Below are 21,001 nucleotides of genomic sequence, written 5' to 3' on the forward strand. Positions count from 1 at the left end.
GGTGATTAACAGGATGTTTGCCTTATAAATCAATTCGCTAACCTACACATTTGCTTTGTGTCCTCTGTCTTGTTTTACATTTTAAACAGGCTGTGTGATAGAGCTGTTCTCAGGTTGCCATTGGAAGCCAGAGAGGCACTTCATATCTAAGGAGAGAGGATGAGGAAAGGCCGTCTGTAGAGATATTACTGGGATTGTGAGGGTAGAGTGGGAAGAATGTCAGGGATGAGGCCAGAGAAATAAGCAAGCTCATGACCTGTCTTCTGTACTAGACTTTATCCTAGAAGCCGTGGGGGGCCACTGAGGAATTTCACACTAAGCGACCAGACCAGATTCATATTTTAGAAAGATTCCTCTGGCAGCTGAATGTCAGATGGATTGGATGGAGGCAGGAGTGGTTCCAGGGAGACCGGTTAAGACTCTACTGTAGTAATCCAGACTAAAGATGGTGAAGCCAGAAATAACACAGTGACAGAGAGGGTAGAGAGCAAAGACTAATTTGAGAGTACTTAAGGAGGCAGAAACATAAGGCTTGAGAGGCTATCCGGGAGAGAGAGGGAGGGAAGGAGACAGAAGAGAAATTAAGGAGGTTTCCCTAAATTCGAGACAAAGTTTACACACAATAAAATGCACAGAATGGAAGCATACAGTCCAGTGAGGTTTTTTTACATGTATGTACCTATATAACTTACATACCAGTGAAGCTGTAAAGCTTTTCCTTTACTCCCAAAGTTTCCTCTTGACCCCCGCAAGTCAATCCCTACCCCATTGGCAGGCACTGTTCTGATTTTTGTCACCATAGATGATTTTATCTGTTTTTGAACTTCACCTAAATGGAATCATACAATATGTAGTCTTTTGTGACTGATTTCTTTTGCCTAGCACATTCTTTTTGCAATTCATCCATGTTGTGTGTTATCAGCAGTTCATCCCTTTTTATTGCTGAATAGTATTCCATTGTACGAATACACCGTTATTTGTTTATCCACTCTTCTGTTGATGGACATTTGGGTTATTTCTAGTTTTCTGTCTGTTTGTTTTACTATTAGGAATAAAGCGGCTGTAAACATTCTAAAATCAGTCCTTTTGTAGATGTACATTTTCACTTGGGTAAATATCTAGGAGTGGAATTTCTAGGTCACAGGATAGGTATGTGGTTTTTTTGATTTGTTTGTTTTTTTAATATTTATTTATTTATTTATTGGTTGTGTTGGGTCTTAGTTGCGGCACACAGGATCTTCCATTGTGGTGCATGGGCTTCTCTCTAGTTGTGGCTTGCAGGCTCCAGAGCGCATGGGCCCTGTAGTTGTGGTGTGCGGGCTTAGTTGCCCCACGTCACAGCCTGTGGGATCTTAGTTCCCCGACCAGGGATCGAACCTGTGTCCCCTGCATTGCAAGAAGCATTCTTAACCACTGGACCACCAGGGAAGTCCCGGGATAGGTATATGTTTTAACTGCAGAAGAAATTGCCAGTTTCCTGAAGTGCTTCTAGTATTTAATACTCCTACCAGCAATGTATGAGAATTCTGGTTACTTCACATCTTTGATGCTTTCAGTGTTCTTAATTTTAGCCATTTTAGTGTGTGTGAAACACACATTTATCTCATCATGGTTTTAATACAAATTGAGTAATAATGAATACTAATGACGTTGAGTATCTCTTCATGAGTTTATCGGCTGTTCATTTTTCTTTTTGAAGTTTCTGTTCAAATCTTTGCCTATTTTTTATTGGGTTTTGTTATTACTGAGTTGTAGGATTTCTTAATATATCCTGGATTCAAGCCCTTTGTCCTGTGTATGTTGTATTGCAAATATTTTTCCCCGTTCTATCATTCTCTTTTCCTAATGATGTCTTTTGATAAACAGAAAATTTTAATGTTGATAGACCAATTTACTAGGTTTTTTTTAACGATTAATGCCTTTTGTGTTCTCAGAAATCTTTGCCTACCCCAAGGTTGCAAATGTATTTTCCTATATTTTCTTCTAGGAGCATTATAGATTTAGTTTTTATGTGTATGTCTATAATCAATCTTGAGTTACTTTTTTTCATGTATGGTGTAAGGTATGAGGCAAAAGTTCTTTTTTTTTCCATACGGATATCATTTTTCCAGCACCATTTGATGAAAAGACTTTTCTCCATCCACTGAATTGCATTGATGTTTTGTCAGAAATCAGTTGACCAATATACGTACAAATCTATTTCTGGACTCTCTAGTTTTCTTTTTTTTTTTTTTAGTTTCATTTTTATTTTGTATTGGAGTATAGTTGATTTACAATGTTGTATTAGTTTCAGGTGTACAGCAAAGTGATTCAGTTATACATATGCATATGTCCATTCTTTGGCAGATTCTTTTCCCATATAGGTTATTACAGGATATTGAGTCGAGTTCCCAGTGCTATTCAGCAGGTCCTTGCTGATTATCTATTTTGTATATAGTAATGTGTACATACAGACTGTATATATGCATTTATCCCTCCCTACCGCCACCTTTCCCCTTTGGTAACCATAAGTTTGTTTCTGAAGTCTGTGAGTCTTTCTGTTTTGTAAATAAGTTCATTTGTATCATTTTTTTAGATTCCACATATAAGTGATATATGATATTTGTCTTTCTCTGTCTGACTTACTTCATTTAGTATGATAATCTCAGGTCCATCCATGTTGCTGCAAATGGCATTATTTCATTCTTTTTTATGGCCAAGTAATATTCCATTGTATATATGTACCACATCTTCTTTATCTGTTCCTCTGTCGATGGACATTTAGGTTGCTTCCATGTCTTGGCTATTGTAAATAGTGCTGCAGTGAACATTGGGGTGCATGTATCTTTTTGAATTATGGTTTTCTCTAGATATATGCCCAGGAGTGGGCTTGCTGGATTATATGGTAGTTCTGTTTTTAGTTTTTTAAGGAACCCCCATACTCTTCTTCATAGCGGTTGTACCAATTTACATTCCCACCAACAGTGTAAGAGGGTTTGCTTTTCTCCACACTCTTTCCAACATTTATTGTTTGTAGACTTTTCAGTGATGGTCAGTGATGGCCATTCTGACCAGTGTGAGGTGCTACCTCATTGTAGTTTTGATTTGTATTTCTCTAATAATTAGCAATGTTGAACATATTTTCATGTGCTTTTTGGCCATCTGTATGTCCTCTTTGGAGAAATGTCCATTAAGATCTGCCCATTTTTTGATTTGTTTGTTTGTTTTTGATATTGAGCTGCCTGAGCTGTTTGTGTATTTTGGAGATTAATCCCTTGTTGGTTGCATCATTTGCAAATATTTTCTCCCATTCTGTGGATTGTCTTTTCATTTTGTTTATGGTTTCCTTTGCTGTGCAAAGCTTTAAAGTTTAATTAGGTCCCATTTGTTTATTTTTGTTTTTATATTCATTACTCTAGAAGGTGGGTCCAAAAAGATATTGCTGCAATTTACATCAAAGAGTGTTCTGCCTATGTTTTCCTGTAAGAGTTTCATAGTATCTAGTCTTACATTTAGGTCTTTAATCCATTTTGAGTTTGTTTTTCTGTATGGTGTTAGAGAATGTTCTAATTTTATTCTTTTACATGTAGCTGTCCAGTTTTCCCAGCACCATTTATTGAAGAGACTGTCTTTTCTCCATTGTTGTAGATTAATTGACCATAGGTGCATGAGTTTATTTCTGGGCTTTTTATACTGTTCCATTGATCTATATTTCTGTTTTTGTGCCAGTACTATATTGTCTTGATTACTGTAGCTTTGTAGTATAGTCTGAAGTCAGGGAACCTGATTCCTCCAGCTCCATTTTTCTTTCTTAGGATTGCTTTGGCTATTCGGGGTCTTTTGTGTTTCCATACAAATTAAAAAATTTTTTGTTCTAGTTCTGTGAAAAATGCCATTGGTAATTTGATAGAGATTGCATTGAATCTGTAGATTGCCTTGGGTAGTAGAGTTGTTTTGTCAATATTGATTCTTCCAATCCAAGAACATGGTATATCTTTCCAACTGTTTGTGTCATCTTTGAATTCTTTCATCAGCATCTTACAGTATTCAGAGTACAGGTCTTTTGCCTCCTTAGATAGGTTTATTGCTAGGTATTTTATTCTTTTTGATGCAATGGTAAATAGGATTGTTTCCTTAATTTCTCTTTCTGATCTTTTGTTGTCAGTGTATAGAAATGCAAGAGATTTCTGTGCATTAGTTTTGTATCCTGCAACTTTACTGAATTTATTGATGAGCTCTAGTAGTTTTCTGGTAACATATTTAGGACTTTCTATGCATAGTATCATGTCATCTGCAAACAGTGACCATTTTACTTCTTCTTTTCCAATTTGGATTCCTTTTATTTCTTTTTCTTCTCTGATTGCCATGGCTAGGATTTCCAGAACTATCTTGAATGAAATTGGCAAGAGTGTACATCCTTACCTTGTTCCTGATCTTAGAGGAAATGCTTTCAGCTTTTCACTGTTGAGTACCATGTTAGCTGTGGGTTTGTCGTAGATGGCCTTTGTCATGTTGAGGTAGGTTCCCTCTATACCCACTTTCTGGAGAGATTTTATCATAAATCAGTGTTGAATTTTATCGAAAGCTTTTTCTGCATCTATTGAGATGATCATATGGTTTTTATTCTTCAATTTGTTAATGTGGTGTATCACACTGATTGATTTGCAGATATTGAAAAAATCCTTGCACCCCTGGGATAAATCCCACTTGATCATGGTGTATGATCCTTTTAATGTATTGTTGAATTTGGTTTGCTTGTATTTTGTTAAAGATTTTTGCATCTATGTTCATCAGTGATATTGGCCTGTAATTTTCTTTTTTTGTGCTATCTTTGTCTGGTTTTGGTACCTGAGTGATGGTGGCCTCATAGAATGAGTTTGGGAGTGTTCCTTCCTCTGCAGTTTTTTGGAATAGTTCCAGAAGGATAGCTGTTAACTCTTCTCTAAATGTTTAATAGACTTCACCTGTGAAGCCATCTGGTCCTGGACTTTTGTTTGTTGGAAGTTTTTAAATCACAGTTTCAATATCAGTACTTGTGATTGGTCTGTTCATATTTTCTATTTCTTCCTGGTTCATTCTTGGAAGATTGTACCTTTCTAAGAATTTGTCCATTTCTTCCAGGTTGTCCATTTTATTGGCATATAGTTGCTTGTAGTAGTCTCTTATGATCCTTTGTATTTCTGTGGTGTCGGTTGTAACTTCTCCTTTTTCATTCTAATGTTATTGATTTGAGCTCTCTACCTTTTTTTCTTGATGGGTCTAGCTAAAGGTTTATTAATTTTTCTTATCTTCTCAAAGAATCAGCTTGATCTTTTCTATTGTTTTCTTCACCTCTATTTCATTTATTTCTGTTCTGATCTTTATGGTTTCTTTCCTTCTACTAACTTTGGGTTTTGTTTGTTATTCTTTCTCTAGTTACTTTAGGTGTAAGGTTAGGTTGTTTGAGATTTTTCTTGTTTCCTGAGGAAGATTGTATTGCTTTCACCTTCCCTAATTGAACAGCTTTTGCTGCGTCCCATAGGTTTTGGATTGTTGTGTTTTCGTTTTCATATGTCTCTAGGTATTTTTTTATTTCCTCTTTGGTTTCATCAGTGATCCATTGGTTGTTTAGTAACATATTGTTTAGCCTCCACGTGTTTGCTTTTTTTTACTGTTTTTTTCTTGTAGTTGATTTCTAATCTCATAGCATTGTGATCAGAAAAGATGTTTGATATGATTTCAATTTTCTTAAATTTACTAAGGCTTGCTTTATGGCCCAGCATGTGATCTATCCTGGAGAATGTTCTGTGTGCACTTAAGTAGAATGTGTATCCTGCTGCTTTCGGATGGAATGTTCTGTAAATATCAATTAAGTCCATGTGATCTAATGTGTCATTTAAGGCCTGTCTTTCCTTATTGATTTTCTTTCTGGATGATCTGTCCATTGATGTAAGTGGGGTGTTAAAGTCCCCTACTATTATTGTGTTACTGTCAGTTTCTCCTTTTATGGCTGTTAGCATTTGCCTTATATGTTGAGGCCCCCCTATGTTGGGTGAATATATATTTACAGTTATATCTTCTTGGATTGATCCCTTGATCATTATGTAACCTCCTTCTTTGTCTGTTGTAACAGCCTTTATTTTAAAGGCTATTTTGTCTGACATGAGTATTGCTACTCCAGCTTTCTTTTGATTTCCATTTGCATGGAATACCATTTTCCATCCCCTCACTTTGTCTGTTTGTGTCCCTATATCTGAAGTGAGTCTCTTGTAGACAGCGTATATACGGGTCTTGTTTTTGTATCCATTCAGCCAGTCTGTGTCTTTCGGTTAGAGCATTTAATCCATTTACATTTAAGGTAATCATCAATATGGATGTTCTTATTGCCATTTTGATAATTGTTTGGGATTTGTTTTTGTGGGTCTTTTTTCTTCCCTTCCTCTTTTGTTCTCTTCTCTTGTGATTTGATGACTGTCTTTAGTGTTGTGTTTGGATTGCTTTCTTTTGTGTGTGTATCTATTGTAGATTTTTGGTTTGTGGTTACCATGGTTTTGGTATAGCAGTCTATATATATGCATGATTGTTTTAGGTTGCTGATCTCTTAATTTCAAATGTGTTTCAAATATCCTGCATTTGTATTCTCCTCCTCTCACAATTACTGGTTTAAGTATCATATTTGTGTGTGAATGATTTCCTACCTTAACTGTATGTTTCCCTTTACTGGTGAGCTTTTCCATTCGTAATTTTCTTGTTTCTAGTTGGGGCCTTTTCTTTTCCATCTAGAGAAGTTCCTTTAGCATTTGTTGTAAAGCTGGTCTGGTGGTGCTGAATTCCCTTAGCTTTTGCTTGTCTGTAAAGCTTTTGATTTCTCCCTAGAATCTGAATGGGAGCCTTGCTGGGTAGAGTATTCTTGGTTGTAGGTTTTCCCCTTTCATCACTTTCAATATATCATGCCACTCCCTTCTGGCCTGCAGAGTTTTTGCTGAAAAATCAGCTGATAACCTTATGGGGATTCCCTTGTATGTTATTTGTTGCTTTTTCTATTGTTGCTTTTAATATTTTCTCTTTGTCTTTAATTTTTGTCAATTGGAATAGTATGTATCTTGGTGTGTTCCTCCTGGGGTTTATCCCCTGTGGGATTCTCTGCGCATCCTGGACTTGAGTGTTTCCTTTCCCATGTTAAGGAAGTTTTCAACTATTATGTTTTCAAATATTTTCTCAGGCCCTTTCTCTCTCTCTCCTCCTTCAGGGATCCCTATAATATGAATGTTGGTGCATTTAATGTTGTCCCAGAGGTCTCTCAGACTGTCCTCATTTCTTTTCATTCTTTTTTCTTTATTCTGTTCTGCAGCAGTGATTTCCACCATCTATCTTCCAGCTCACTTATTTGTTCTTCTGCCTCATTTATTCTGCTATTGATTCCCTCTACTGTATTTTTCATTTCAGTTCTTATATTGTTCATCTCTGTTCTTTAAATCTTCTAACTCTTTGTTAAACATTTCATGTATCTTCCCAATCTGTGCCTCCATTCTTTTTCCGAGATCTTGGATCACCTCTACTATCATTACTCTGAATTCTTTTTCAGGCAGATTGCCTATCTCCACTTCACTTAGTTGTCCTTCTGGAGTTTTATCTTGTTCCTTCGTCTGGGTTATATTCCTCTGCCATCTTGTTTTGTCTAACTTTCTGTGTTTGTGGCCTCCATTCCTCAGGCTGCAGAATTGTAGCTCCTCTTGTTTCTGGTGTCTGCCCCCTGGTGGATGAGGGTCCAAGGGCTTGTGCTGGCTTCCTGGTGGGAGGGACTGGTGCCTGCCCGCAGGTGGGTGGAACTGGGTCTTAGGACTCTCTAGTTTTCTTATGCCAACATCACAATATCTTGTAGCTGACATGTTGAGGGAGTCGAGATTATGTTGTCCTTTTTTTTTTTTTTTTTAGGACTGTTAAATTTCATTCTAGCAGGCATAAGTTACTGGAAGAACCCTTTGATCCTATGAAGCTTGACTTTATTCTTCCGATTTGAATTTATTCCCATGGCACATCCTTTCTGAGTCTCAGTATGAATGCTCCATATTCTGGGTGGAATTCCATGATCTCCCAGCTCTGCCTGATCTCTAGTATCACCACTTACCCCAGAGAAGGCAATTTCTACTAGGTCTGTGGAAGTCCCACCCTGTACGCGTGTGGTCCAGCTTTCAGCCAAGAAACTGCCCGCCAAACCCACCCCCACGCTGTGTCGCTCACGCCCTCTGGATACCCTGCCTGGCAGATTTCAGCCACTTCAGCCCAGAACTCAAATCTGCCTGCTCAGTAGACTATCACTCTGCCTGGGCTCCATCTCCCTACCCCACAATGAGAAGGTGCCCCAAGATGACAGCTGGAGCAGTCATGCACTTTCCTCCTGTTTCCTTGCTCTCTAAGATCACAGTCCTTTGTGGCTTGCTATTCAGTGCCTGAGAGCATGGATTTTGTTCCCTCGTTTGTGGCAGGCAGGAGAATCCAGTTCTAGGAATTCTGTCATGGCCTAAATTGGAAGGTGAGGTTCCATTTTGGATGTGATGCTGAGTTTTTAGTGTCTGTGGAACATTCAGGTAGAAACGTCTGGCCAGCAATTGGGTGTTCATGTATGGAGCTTGAAAGAGACAGCAGGGGCTGGAAATTCAGATTTTGAGGTCCTGAATTTACATTGGTAGTTGAAATCAAGGGAATGAATGTGATCGCTTAGCTAGAGAATGGTTAGAGAAGGGATAGAAAAACATTCTTCTCCTTAAAAGGCTGGGAAGGTGTGGCTAAAGAAGGGATGAGGAACAGGAGACACGGGTGTCACAGAAACCACCATGAGTAAAATTGCATTTGCCTGGGGCAGTTGCAGTATCAGGAGCCCAGCCTTTCTTTCCTCTCTACATCATGCTTACCAGTCCAGAGCCAGTTCTTCTCCAGTGCTACTGAGAACTTCATAAAGTCTCACTGGGTGATCATGATGGAAGAACCTGCATATCTGGGCTCTGATACTAATCTGTAGAGTTAAAGCCATACCTGTCTGGAGGAGGCTTAGAATTTCTATCAGATGTAATCACACATCTGTGTTTTTAGCCTTCTTGGGGCTAATGGCTGACCAGTTTGATCATCATTTTTATAAAATTGAGGGGAAAACTAAGGCCCTGGAGAGGTGGACAACTTGATTATTAAAGTCAGTGTTGGAGTCGGCCCTGTTTCCAGTTTTAGTTTCTAGTTGTCTAGAGACCTTACAGGGTTCAGACTTGGAAGTTGCTCTAGGTCATCTAATTCAGCCGCCTTGTTTTTTAGGTGGGGAAACTGACGCTGATAGAGCTTAAACTAGGTGTGAACAACAGAAATGCAGTGAAGCCAGCTTAGGCAAAAAGGAGAATTTGCTAGAAGAGTACAGAGGTAGCTGAAGGGATTCAAAAGGCAAGGATGGAGCTGAGCTTTGAGAGTAGACTGGAGCTGTGACCTGCAGTGCTGGAGAAACACTGGGATGCCCCTTGTTTCTGCCCTTTTCTCTGCTTTTTTCTGTGTCTCTCATTCATCCTCCTCTCAATGCAGACCAGCTTCTGCTTCCACCCTCCCCTGCCCCCAGAGAAAATGGTCACCAACAACTGTTCCTGAGTTTATAGCTTAGGAAACAAGCCACTCATTCCCCTCCATTCCCCTAAAGATCTCAGTGGCCCAGTGGAGCCATCCAGAGTCCAGTCATTTGCAGCCAAGGGTCTGGATAGTGTTATTCCACACACAGGGCTGCGGAAAGCCCTACCTCTATAAGCAAGTGGTGTAAACTGTTGGTGGGGGGAGGGATATTTTCCCCCAAAAAATCATGGGAGCAGATGATTGGGCAGCTAGCCCAGTAGATGCTTGGGACACTAGGGTTACATGAGTAACCAGTGGCAGAGCCAGGACCAGAAACCTCAGCAGCAGTTTTCCTGAGGTTGCCTCCCATGAGGATTTGATCCGTGATGAGTAGAGACAGCTCTAGGACAGTAACAGCCAAAGGTGGGTTCCCTCTGTATTAGTCCAAACTAAACCTAGTCTAAACTAGGTCATATCTTTATAGTGTCTTTAAGAGAAAAGAAAGTTTTCCCTGCTGATTGCAGGTAGAAAAATCCCAGGGAAGGATTCTGACTCAGTGGGTGGAGTCCTGTGATTGGCTGGGCCTAGGTGCCTGTTCACCCCTGGGGTCAGAAGGCAGGGGATATTTTAAGAAGGGGGACTGTAAGCAGCGTAGACAAAAACTCTTTTGTTCTGTGTCTGTCTCCCAGGTGACGATGGAGGCTGGCAGCCTCCCCCTGGAGCTGTGGCGCATGATCTTAGCCTACTTGCCCCTTCCCGACTTGGGCCGTTGCAGCCTAGTGTGCAGGGCCTGGTATGAACTGATCCTCAGTCTTGATAGGACTCGCTGGCGGCAGCTGTATCTGGGCTACACTGAGTGCCGCCACCCCAACTGGCCCAACCAGCCTGATGTGGAACCTGAGTCTTGGAGGGAGGCCTTCAAGCAGCATTACCTTGCCTCCAAGATGTGGACCAAGAATGCTGCGATCTTGGAGACCTCTGTCTGCTTTTCTCTATTTCGCCGGAGGAGGACACGTCGTACCCTGAGTGTCGGGCCAGGCCATGAGTTTCACAGCCTAGGCAGTGCCCTGGCCATGTCCAGCCTATTTGACCGAATCCTGCTGTTCCCAGGTCTGCACGAAGAGCAAGGTGAAATTATCCTGAAGGTGCCCGTGGAGATCGTAGGCCACGGGAAGTTGGGCGAAGTGGCCCTGCTAGCCAGCATTGACCAGCAGTGCTCAACCACACGCCTGTGCAACCTCGTCTTCATGCCAGCCTGGTTCTCACCCTTCATGTTTAAGGTGGGTGTCTACCTCAGATGGATAGCCTCTCCCGGCCTGACCCTGGGCCTTGCCCTCTTCTCAGTGGGTTTGTAACCCTTTTTTTGTTGGAATTAGAAAAAGAGAGAGAGTTCAGTCATTAGTCCTATAACACACTCCTGTGAGTTCTGCACCAGTTGAGAAAGAGGCACAGGGATCAGTAGAGATCAATATTCTGCTTTATTCCTGAAAAAGCTGTACTTAAAAAAATGAGCCTTGCACTGGAGGCCAAAATTGCTTTGTACTTCTTACTTTCCAACCTGGACCAACTGGGACCACAGGTAGAGCAGCCAGGTTCCGGGAGCATGCCACATGCCACATGGTGACAGGAAGCAGAGAACAGACAGCGTTCCCAGAGAGATGGCCAAAGAGGGGGGCTCTGCAGGCCAGTGACCTTCAGCACATTAGCCCCACTCTGCAGAGGGTCAAGGAAGGTCAGGCTTTTGCCAAGGCTGACTGGAGAGAGGGTCAGGAAATATCAGGAGAACACATTCCTTCTAGGAACAGAGCAGTTGTTTCCAAAGAAAAGCATGTGTTGGGATGTTGGTAGCTTCTGGCAGAACAGTCTAGAGCTAATAGCTATAGACTGCCAGGAGCTGCATTGCCTAGAAACTGATTGTGATACGTGGATTTTGTACCTAGTCAACAAAAATTATATTGCCACTGTTCTACCAATAACAACCAAATTGTCTCTCACGTTCGTAATGATCATTATGCCACCAGTCACTTATGATGCACTTACTCTTTGCCAGCCACGTGCTTTACAGCCGTGATTAAGATGGGCAGTGTCAGCTGGCTTTATTGATGAGCAGATGGAGCCTCAGCAAGGGTCTCAGACTTTGTAAGGGACAGAGGTAGGGTCCAAAGCCTGTAATCATAAGATAGGTGACTTTCCATCTGTGGCCTCATTTGATCCCCACAACAAACAGTTGTGGTAGACAGAGTAGGTGTGTCCCCATTTTGCAGATGAGGGACACTGAGGCTCAGAGATGCTGAGTAACTTTCTCAAGTGGATAATTAGTGAGGTTAGAACTCAAATCCAGGCCTTTGAGTCTAACCCCTTTTGAAATTACATTGTTCTGCATTCCCTGGAAGCTTAAAAGGCTGTTCGCTACTTAGAACATTTCAGAAGAACCGATGGAGTCCTTCTGTGCTCATCTGCAGATCTGGAAGAACGGTTCGTTTCCATACCTTCCACATTTCATAGTCATTTATTCTTCAGCCTCCACTTCCCCCTCACAAGTGCAGCTGCAGATCCTCAAGGGGTGGGTCCTGGCCGTAGACCTTGTAGCCCAGCCCACCATCTGGCTTTGTGCTTGGCATATATTAGTGCTCAGTCCATGCTTGTCTTTTAACTAAAAGCAGGACAGGGGGCTAGGATGACCTTGCCTGAAAAATGCAAAGGCCAGGGTGACTTCACAGCCGTTTTTTATGACTTCTGAGGAGAACTCTAGCAATGACTCTGCGTCTCTAGAGAGCCAGGGTTTTTCTACAGAGAGGACCAAGTAAGAGAAAATAGACTTAAACTGCAGCAAGAAAAAGTTAGGTTAGCCATAGGGAAGAACTAGAGAGGTTAAGGGGAGTTAAGTTCTGGGACAAGCTCTCAAGGGAGGTCACTGCTAGAGAATGTAAAATTGTCCAGGGATTACTAAGTGGGATCATGAGACACTACTACCTCATTTTATGGTTCAAGTACATCTCATGGAGCTTGGTGTGGAATCCAGAAGCAGCTCTTTTTCAGGAATGCAGAGTGGCTGGTCTTCTCCGTCAGGCCTGGAAGGCTGAGGGTCTCAGGTGGGCTGTTCCGTAGGGCTGAGTAGTACCCCCACCCCAGAGAACTCTCTGCTCTCTACGTCCCTTGACCCCAGATGATAACAGCTGGCTTTTCTCACGTGCCAGCTTTGTGCATGGCTCCGTGCCTGGTGCTTTGTTAGTTCGTGAGCCCCGTGTTGCAGACAGAGAAACTGAGGCTTAGAGAAGTGATGTGTTTATCCAAGATAACACACCTGGAAGAGGCAGAGCTGGGAGCTGGGCCCTGCAGCTGGACCCCCAGAGCCCGCACTCTTAGCCACTGCTCAGGGCACTCACCCGGTCACGGCAGTACACCTTGTCCCCCTCTTTAGGGACGTGGCCTGCTGTCTCCTGCCGTAGTTCTGCACCAGCACCAGTTCCCACGCAGACTTTCCCAGCACCTGTGTCTGGGCCTCCCACTGCTGGCCCAGCCCCAGCAGAGCTCAGCCCCTCCTGGCCCACCCTGGCCTCTGTCAGCCCTCTGGCTTTGCCCAGCTCTGTCCTGACTCTGCACTCCAGACTGGCCTATGTGGTGAACCTCAGGGCTGCAGGCTCAGGTGGAGGCAGGCTCGCAGGGCCAAGGGAGGATTCGAATGAAGGGATAGTGCTTTGGAAGGAGAGACCCGGAGGAACACCACCTGGTGGGACACAGTCTCCGTGTAACCGAGACACCACGTGGGACCCTCACCCATCAGAGGGCTTGGTAAAGTTGGGCTCACATCCCAGCCAGTTCCTGTGTTTGTGAGAATCCAAAGCTCTCCCTCATCATTTCTCCCTTGAGCGACCGTCTCCTGGTTCATCTCCAGTATTGAGTCGATTCCATTTCACGTAGCATCCCTCTGAGCATTCAGCATCTTCCGCCTTCTCCATGTTACCTCCCAGCCCCCACACCAGACTCTTTATTCTCATTAAGCGCTTCATGAGCACTGGTGGAATTTACTTGAGATTTGAGGGTTTGGGGAAGGGCCCTGCTCCAGAAAGTGAACTTTTCTGCCATTATCCGTTTCCACTCTTGTCTCCTGCCCTTTGGGATTGGAAGGAGGGGAGGGAAGGCAGCTCCGAATGATCCTCCTTCTGATGCACAGCAGCTCCTGGTTCCTCCTGGGGCTGGCAGGACCCTTGCCCTGTGGGGAAGGGAACATGACCAGCAGGACAGATGGCCTTTCCAGGTGCCATCCCCTTACGGAACAGTTAGAGCTCTGACTAGCAAAACAGATCTTACCCCTGTTACACCCACTTTCTCTCTTTCGTTCCCCAGACAACTTCAGGTCACGTCCAGTTTGACAACTGCAACTTTGAGAATGGACACATCCAGGTCCATGGCCCGGGCACCTGCCAAGTGAAGTTTTGCACCTTCAAAAACACCCATGTCTTTCTGCACAATGTGCCCCTGTGTGTCCTGGAAAACTGTGAATTTGTAGGCAGTGAAAACAACTCTGTGACTGTTGAGGGCCACCCATCCTCAGAGAACAACTGGGCCTACACGCATCTCTTAGGGCTTATCAGGTCCTCTCCCAGCGTGCTCCCAACAGAGGACTCTGACTCTTTAATGTCCTTGGACCTGGAAAGCAGGGACCAGGCCTGGAGCCCAAGAACCTGTGGCATTGTCATTGAGGGTAGCCAGAGCCCTACCAGCCCAGCAACTGGCTCCCCCAAGACTGGCTCACAGGAGGCAGAGGTGGGCAGCGATGGGGAAAGGGTGGCCCGGACCCCAGACAGCAGCGATGGAGGCCTGAGTCCCAGCGGTGAGGATGAGGATGAGGACCAGCTCACGTACAGACTGTCCTACCAAGTGCAGGGACCGCGGCCGGTTCTAGGGGGCTCCTTTTTGGGCCCACCACTGCCGGGAGCATCCATCCAGCTGCCCAGCTGCCTGGTGCTGAACTCACTACACCAGGAGCTGCAGAAGGACAGGGAGGCCATGGCGCTGGCCAGCTCTGTGCAGGGCTGCCTCATCCGCAAGTGCCTGTTCCGGGACGGGAAGGGAGGCGTCTTCGTTTGCTCTTATGGCCGAGCCAAGATGGAAGGAAACATCTTCCGGAACCTGACTTATGCGGTGCGATGTATACATAATAGCAAGGTGCGATGTATACATAATAACAAGGTACTGTCATAAGGCTTACTGTACAGACCCATGAGGCCTCGCTGGGTCACAAGGAACATGATTTTGGAGTGGTGAGAGGGCTTCAGGGGCTGTACGCAGGAGGGCTTGGATGGTGCTAGTATGCATTTTTTTTAAAAATCATCTTTTAATCTTACAACACACACTTGCCTCATGTCCGTCATCTGATCTGGATGAGGCAGAAACTATTCTTCCCATTTTACAGAAGAGGAAATAGGCCTAGGGAGGAAGGTGACTCACTCAGGATCACACAGCAGGTTAGAGGCCAAACAGAATGGGGACTAGAACCCAGGTCTTCCACCTCCTTTCTCTATGTTATGCTGCTTCTCAAATATGTCACCCAACTCCTGGTAGAAGGAACAAGGGCTCTTTAGCCTGGATGCAGGATAATTTTGGGAGACGTGATCGCTGCCTGTGATCCAAACTGTGTGGGTAGTTGAGAAGGCTTCCCAGACGAGGAGATGTCTAAGTTGAGTAGGATGAGGCGAGGAGAACCAAGGAAAATGGGCTGCGTGTGGTGAAAAGGAGGTGCACAGTGAGGGTTCAGGCAGCACACATCCTGTGCTGGGGCCTGGATGTGAGGCCAAGTTCAGCAGTGTGGTGGGGACCGCTGGAAAATGAGCAGGGGAGGTAAGCAGAATCCACGTTGCCCAGGGCCTAGAAAGCCCCGTTGAGATGTATGGACTTCATACTAAGAATGGATCATCCTGCTCTGCATGCCGTCAGCGCCTTGTACCTGCAACCCCCTCAGGCACCACAGGACAGTAACAGCTCAGGATGGGAGAGGCTTCTAAAAGGAAAGACATGGCCTTTTAGAAGGAAGCATGACATAGCTCCTAGGTTTGAGTCTCACTTCTCCTCTAATTCACTGTGAACGTTACCTTCCTCTCATGTGAAATGAAACTACTGCCCCACTTCTTCGACTGGGGGTTTGTGAGGATCCAGTGCCATAATATTGGCAAAGCACTTAGAAAACTGAAGGGCACTGTACAGATGTCACATGTGAGTCTTGCAGGTCTCTGAAGGCTTCTAGAATGATTAATAGCAATTGCATCTTAATTGTATTTTACCCATTTCCAAAGAGGATTTCAGGTGGTGTTACCCTGGAAACACAATATAAAACTGTGCTATGAACAGAGAATAAAAGATAAAGGTCAAATAAAAGGGGTGGGTGACAGCTTTGCTCTCAGGGGGACCACAATGAAAGGATCTGGAGTGAGCCCTCAAGGAGGGCTTTCCTCCTTGCATGGTTAGTAAGAGTGTGGCTTCTGAGTCAAATTCAGGCTCTGCCCCTTATTAGCTATATGCCCTTTGGACTAATGATACTACCTACTCCAAGGTGTGGTGAGGATTGACTGAGGTCATATATATGCATATATATATATATATAAGTGCTTAGCAGTGTGTCTGGTGCATAGCAAGTACTCCATAAATGTGTTTGGTGTTTTTTAAGACTTAAAAAAAAATCTTTCCCGGAGGACTGGTGCCTGGCCAAGCTGTCTAGGAAGACTAGGAGTTGGCAGGGTGAAGCTGTGAGGCAAAGGAGGCATGCGGGAAGGCCCAGACATAGGACGCAGGACACTCAGGGAGTCGCAAGTAACCTCAACAGCCAGAGCGTGAGGTGAGGGCTAGTCAGCAAGTCAGTCAGCTCAGGGGCAGGTGTCTCGTCAGAGAGATGGGAATTGTCTTGAGGGCAGTGGGAACACACTGAAAGATTTTAAGCAGAGAATTGTGGTCAGATCTGCATTTGGAAAGCTCCTTCTGTCAGCTTTGTGTGGAATGGAGTGGAGGGGAACAAGACTGGAGACACAATCAGTGCGGGGCAGTGGATAATTAGGGTCCGTACATGGAGAGGAGGAACAGGGCAGTCTGGAGAGGTGGCGAGGAGAACCTCGGGAGGGGAGCGGTCGAGGTTATGTGGCCTAGATTTCTGGTGTGAGTGGCTGAGGCAAAGGCAGGAACTGAGAAGCCGAGAAGGTTAGGATGTGGAAAGATGCTGAGTGCAGTTCTGGGCACGTTGAGTTTGGAGCATCAGTGACATCAGGCAGAGGTGCCATCTGGTTACGGGGGGCTGGAGCTTTGAAGAGAGATGTGCCCTGACATGCAGACTTGGGAGCAGGTGGTAATTGGAGTCATGGACAAGGAGAGACAAAAAGTCAAACAGCTTTCGTTGTAGCCTTCTGGAACTGTTGTCCCCAGGGAACTTGTGGCAGGAATTGTGCAGCCAGCTGTTCCTAGTGAGTCTCCAAAAAGGAACCTGAAAAGCTGATTTTGGCTGGCTTTTGACTAAAACAACCCATGGTGTCTCATGAGTACGCAGCTTCCGGGAACACATATATCAAATGGCATTAATACAAGTGGGGAGCTGTGGGCGGGAGTGCCGGCTTACTGAGCTGGCCCCTGTGGCCAGGAGCAAGCCCTTGATCCAGTGGCCAGAGGGCAACCGCCCTACCTCTGCCCTCCAGAACATTCCCGAGAGGGTAGAGGCTGGCAGAGGGAATGAAGAAAAGTATCACTGACCATGATTTTTTTTTCTTGCTTCTTTGGGTATCTGGTAATTTTTAGTTGGAAGTGAGGTATCTTGTATAGACGGTGGAGACAGAGGTAAATGGTGTTTATGTGTGGGAATGGGCATGCCTCTTCTGTGATGCTTGGATTTTGTTGTTACAGTTACCTTCAGTGAACCACAGGCTCCTGATTCCTCCTGCATTACTTTGGCTGGTTTGCCAGTGGACTTTTCTGTTTTAGTTCTTCCCTTTGCATCTGCTCCTCCGTGCTCTTGCCCCTCCCAGCAGCAGGGCACTGCCATGGCTCTGGCTGGCCAGCCTCGTGGCACAGTGGGTGATAGGGAGCCTCTCGTGTCTGCATTTATCCTTAGTCTTAGGAAGGTGCTGTGTCGGTGGATTTAGGACCTTGGCACTAGGCCCTTTTCAGTGGTCCTGCCTCAGCCCTCAGCACTAGGGGGGCTCTAATGATCGAGGCCCAAGATATTTTCCTCCCACCTCCCTGAGGGGTAAAGGGTTTATTGTTTTTCTGTTCCCTCCCTTGAGAGCCACAGGGTTTGCTGCCCTTCCCCCAGCTGCTTAAGGCTTGTTCTTTGGGACAGGAGGGGCTTAGTGCTTTTCCCACAGTGGCTGTACTTTCCCCCAAGCGCCCACCAGGAGGGAGGCTGTCTCCCGTCTCTCGTCCTGCCCTCGGTCTTTCTCCATGAGCACCTGGCGAGGTCCATGGAGAAGTGAATAGATGCAGCTGCTCCCGGGGCTTCTGTGCTCTCACTAGTTAACAGCTGGCCTTTAACAGTTCATGGAAACGGTTAGCTGAACTCTTCTTACTGGCCAGTATGGCATCTGTGTCTTTTCAGACAAACAAGTACTCACATCTCGTGTCCTTGAAGGTGCCTGTTTCCCTTAGATTCCAGGCTAGTTGGTTGTCCTGCAACCTCAGCTCGCTGATGGATTCAAGAAAGGTTACGTTTTTGTATCTTCTTGTTGTAAGTGTGGGAGCAATGCTCTTTCCAACTTGCCCCATTCTAAGCAGAAAGCTTCTCCTTGAAATTGTACTTCTATTATACTTTACCCCTCCCAGAGTTTTATCCTAATGTAGTACAGTGTTTATTGTTAGTACACAATTTACCTTAACGTAGGACATTTCATTGTTAATACATAGTTGTTTAAAACAATATGTATTCTAGATTTTTAGTATTGCTAAAAAGAGAATGTAAGTGGCAGTGCATCCCCTTAATAAGCTGTTTACTGAGTTATGGTACCTTGTTTTAAAGAGGCTTCTTTATCTTATACCAACACTTGCAATTGTCTCTTAGCTTGGAGTTCCATTGGTTTTTCCACCCCAGGATAATAATACAGCAAAAGAGATGCAAAGCGGGCAACAATGGGTATTTGTCTTAAAAGTGGAAAGCAAAAGGGAAGGTGGGAGAGGACAGCCTACGAGGTACTTTACCCTCAGGTGCTTCCTCAGGCAGGTGAAGTTCAGCAAAGGTGTGTGTGGAAGTGGTGGATCTGGCACTCGATTCCATTCAAAGTAGCTGTGCCCTTGGACCACTGGAAATCTTCATGTAACTGCACTGCATGTAGAGTTTGCAGACCACTAAATCCCACCTTCTCCAAGCGTCCTTTCCATGCCGTCATCCAGTTATTTATCCTGCTCAGAGGCTGTGAATGTGGAGCTCAGAGCCAGGCTTCCATCCAGGTTTTAGTAAAGAACTGGCGTGAGGTTGGTGCAGTGCCTGTAGGGCAGAGCCAGGAAGGACACGGAAATGGCTCAGTCCTCGTGAGCACACGGCGGAGAGTGGCTGGTCTGGCATCAGGTAGAACTGCACGGACCAGACGGGAAGGAAGACTCAGGTATTCCCCAAGCAGTTTTCTAAAATACCTTTGTGACAGGAAAATGAATGGCTCTCTCTCCTCTGCCTAGATCATCATGCTCAGGAACCACATTCACCACTGCAGAGCGTCAGGCATCTTTCTTCGCTTGGAGGGCGGAGGCCTGATCGCCGGCAACAACATTTATGACAACGCGGAGGCCGGCGTAGACATCCGGAAAAAGTCCAACCCTCTCATTCTGGTACTTCCTCCATCTTCTTGCCCTTTCAGTGTGGCTCTTGGTACTCAGAAACCTTTTCTGAGGATGTTTAAGCAAATGTTGCCATCTTGAATTTCTGTTGCTTCCTGTTTGCAGGTAGTTCCTGCCCTTTTCTCTGTGTGTCCTTGTGACTCTGGGTCTCTTTCTCCATGTATTGAGAGTGACTTTGCATAAGTCACGTACGTCCCTGCAGTCTCCCCTAGCAAGGAGGAGGACTGGATAGACAGGGAAATTCACAGGGCCTTCCCTCCCTCAGCCCTGATATGCTCTTGTGGGCTTTGAGTTCGGTAAGAATAAAGATATGTCTGCCATGAAAGACACTTGGATCAAAAATAATACACCAAATTAGTTCATTCTTTACTATTAAAAGGACACGTAGGATATTTATTCTGAAGATAACTTGTTTCGTGGATATCGTGAGGCCATAGTGAGTTTGATCTTAGCCAGTGTGAAAACCACTTAAAATCCTAGAATGTGAGACCAGTGACATGAAAGACCTGCCCCATAGTTTTGCTCCAGCCTTCTCTGAGAGACAGGTTTCCCAGAAATTGAGAAACATAGTGGACTTTTTATGGGCTTGGAAAAATAATATCCATCCTATACATAGTGCTTATTATATGCCAGATACTGTTCTAAGCACTTGGTATATATTTATTTAACCATGGTTTAACTCTTACACAACCCTGTGAGATAGAATTATTATTATTCCCATTTCATAGGTGAAGACACGGAGGCACAAAGACGCTAGGGACCTTGCCCTAAATCACACATCTAGTGCTAGCGCTGGCCTTTGAATCCAGGCAGTCTGACTCAGGGTGGATGTTCTTAACCCAGTATATCTAGACTGCCCTTGCAAATGCAGAGAAAGGCAAGTTCTTAACTATATTTCAAGAGACGTGCCTGGCCAGTGTCCTCTGCCAGCCCCTTCCTCTCACTCTTTCTGCCATGCAACTGATATTTGATGCATGGCCTTGGCTTAGGAAATTATTGCCACTGTTGCCAGAGAGATGAGAGGAGTTTGCCTTCCCAGGGATGGGGGGACAGGACAGTGTAGCAGGTGGAGGGGGAAGGGAGTATTACCTGCCTTTGTGAAACAGTGCAGGATAGAAATACCATTGCTTACACCTCTCTCCCTGTGCTTTTCAACCCTGTGAGGGACTTCTGTAGGCAGCGGTTACTCTGGTAAGTCTGCCAAATCCTTCAGGGGAAAATCTGAAAAGTGAGTAAGAATAGGAGAGCTTGCAGCATGAAACACTTTAAAGCAAACTAGAACTGTGTTTCCATTAAATAATTTTGGAAGAGAAACAGCTAGCTTTTTGGTTTACATATAGGATTGTATTTAGGCTATAAATTAGCAATCAGAGTGAAACAATTTTATTATAATTTATTATAACCTAAAATTTTCATCACTGTTCAAAAGCAACTAACTGACTGGGAAACAGAAAAACTAGGTTTCAGATCCGGCCCTGCCACAAACATACTATATGGCCCTGGGCCTGTTTCCCATTTGCACGGTATGAAAATCTCCAAGGGTCATTATAGCTCGTACACCTGGTGACCTCATGCCTCATGGGACACCTAAGCTCCCTGGGGCTGTACCTTCCACAGGTTGCCCCCCAAATGAGAAGGGGAGACTAGAAGCCAGTGACCC

The 21,001-nt window shown here is 44.6% G+C and overlaps 1 protein-coding gene across 1 annotated transcript in view; it reads left to right on the forward strand.

Moving 5' to 3' along the window:
- Window positions 1–21,001, forward strand: part of FBXO10 (F-box protein 10) — a 68,817-nt gene that overhangs the window by 31,281 nt on the left and 16,535 nt on the right. The window contains exons 3-5 of the mRNA XM_082657264.1: window positions 10,230–10,820; window positions 13,888–14,709; window positions 19,183–19,332. Of these exons, the coding sequence (XP_082513390.1) occupies window positions 10,236–10,820; window positions 13,888–14,709; window positions 19,183–19,332 (1,557 nt within the window). The 5' untranslated portion in view covers window positions 10,230–10,235. The remainder of the gene's footprint in view (window positions 1–10,229; window positions 10,821–13,887; window positions 14,710–19,182; window positions 19,333–21,001) is intronic.

The sequence above is a fragment of the Grampus griseus genome (assembly GCF_964374135.1).
Source record: "Grampus griseus genome assembly, chromosome: 6".
Lineage (NCBI taxonomy): Eukaryota > Metazoa > Chordata > Mammalia > Artiodactyla > Delphinidae > Grampus > Grampus griseus.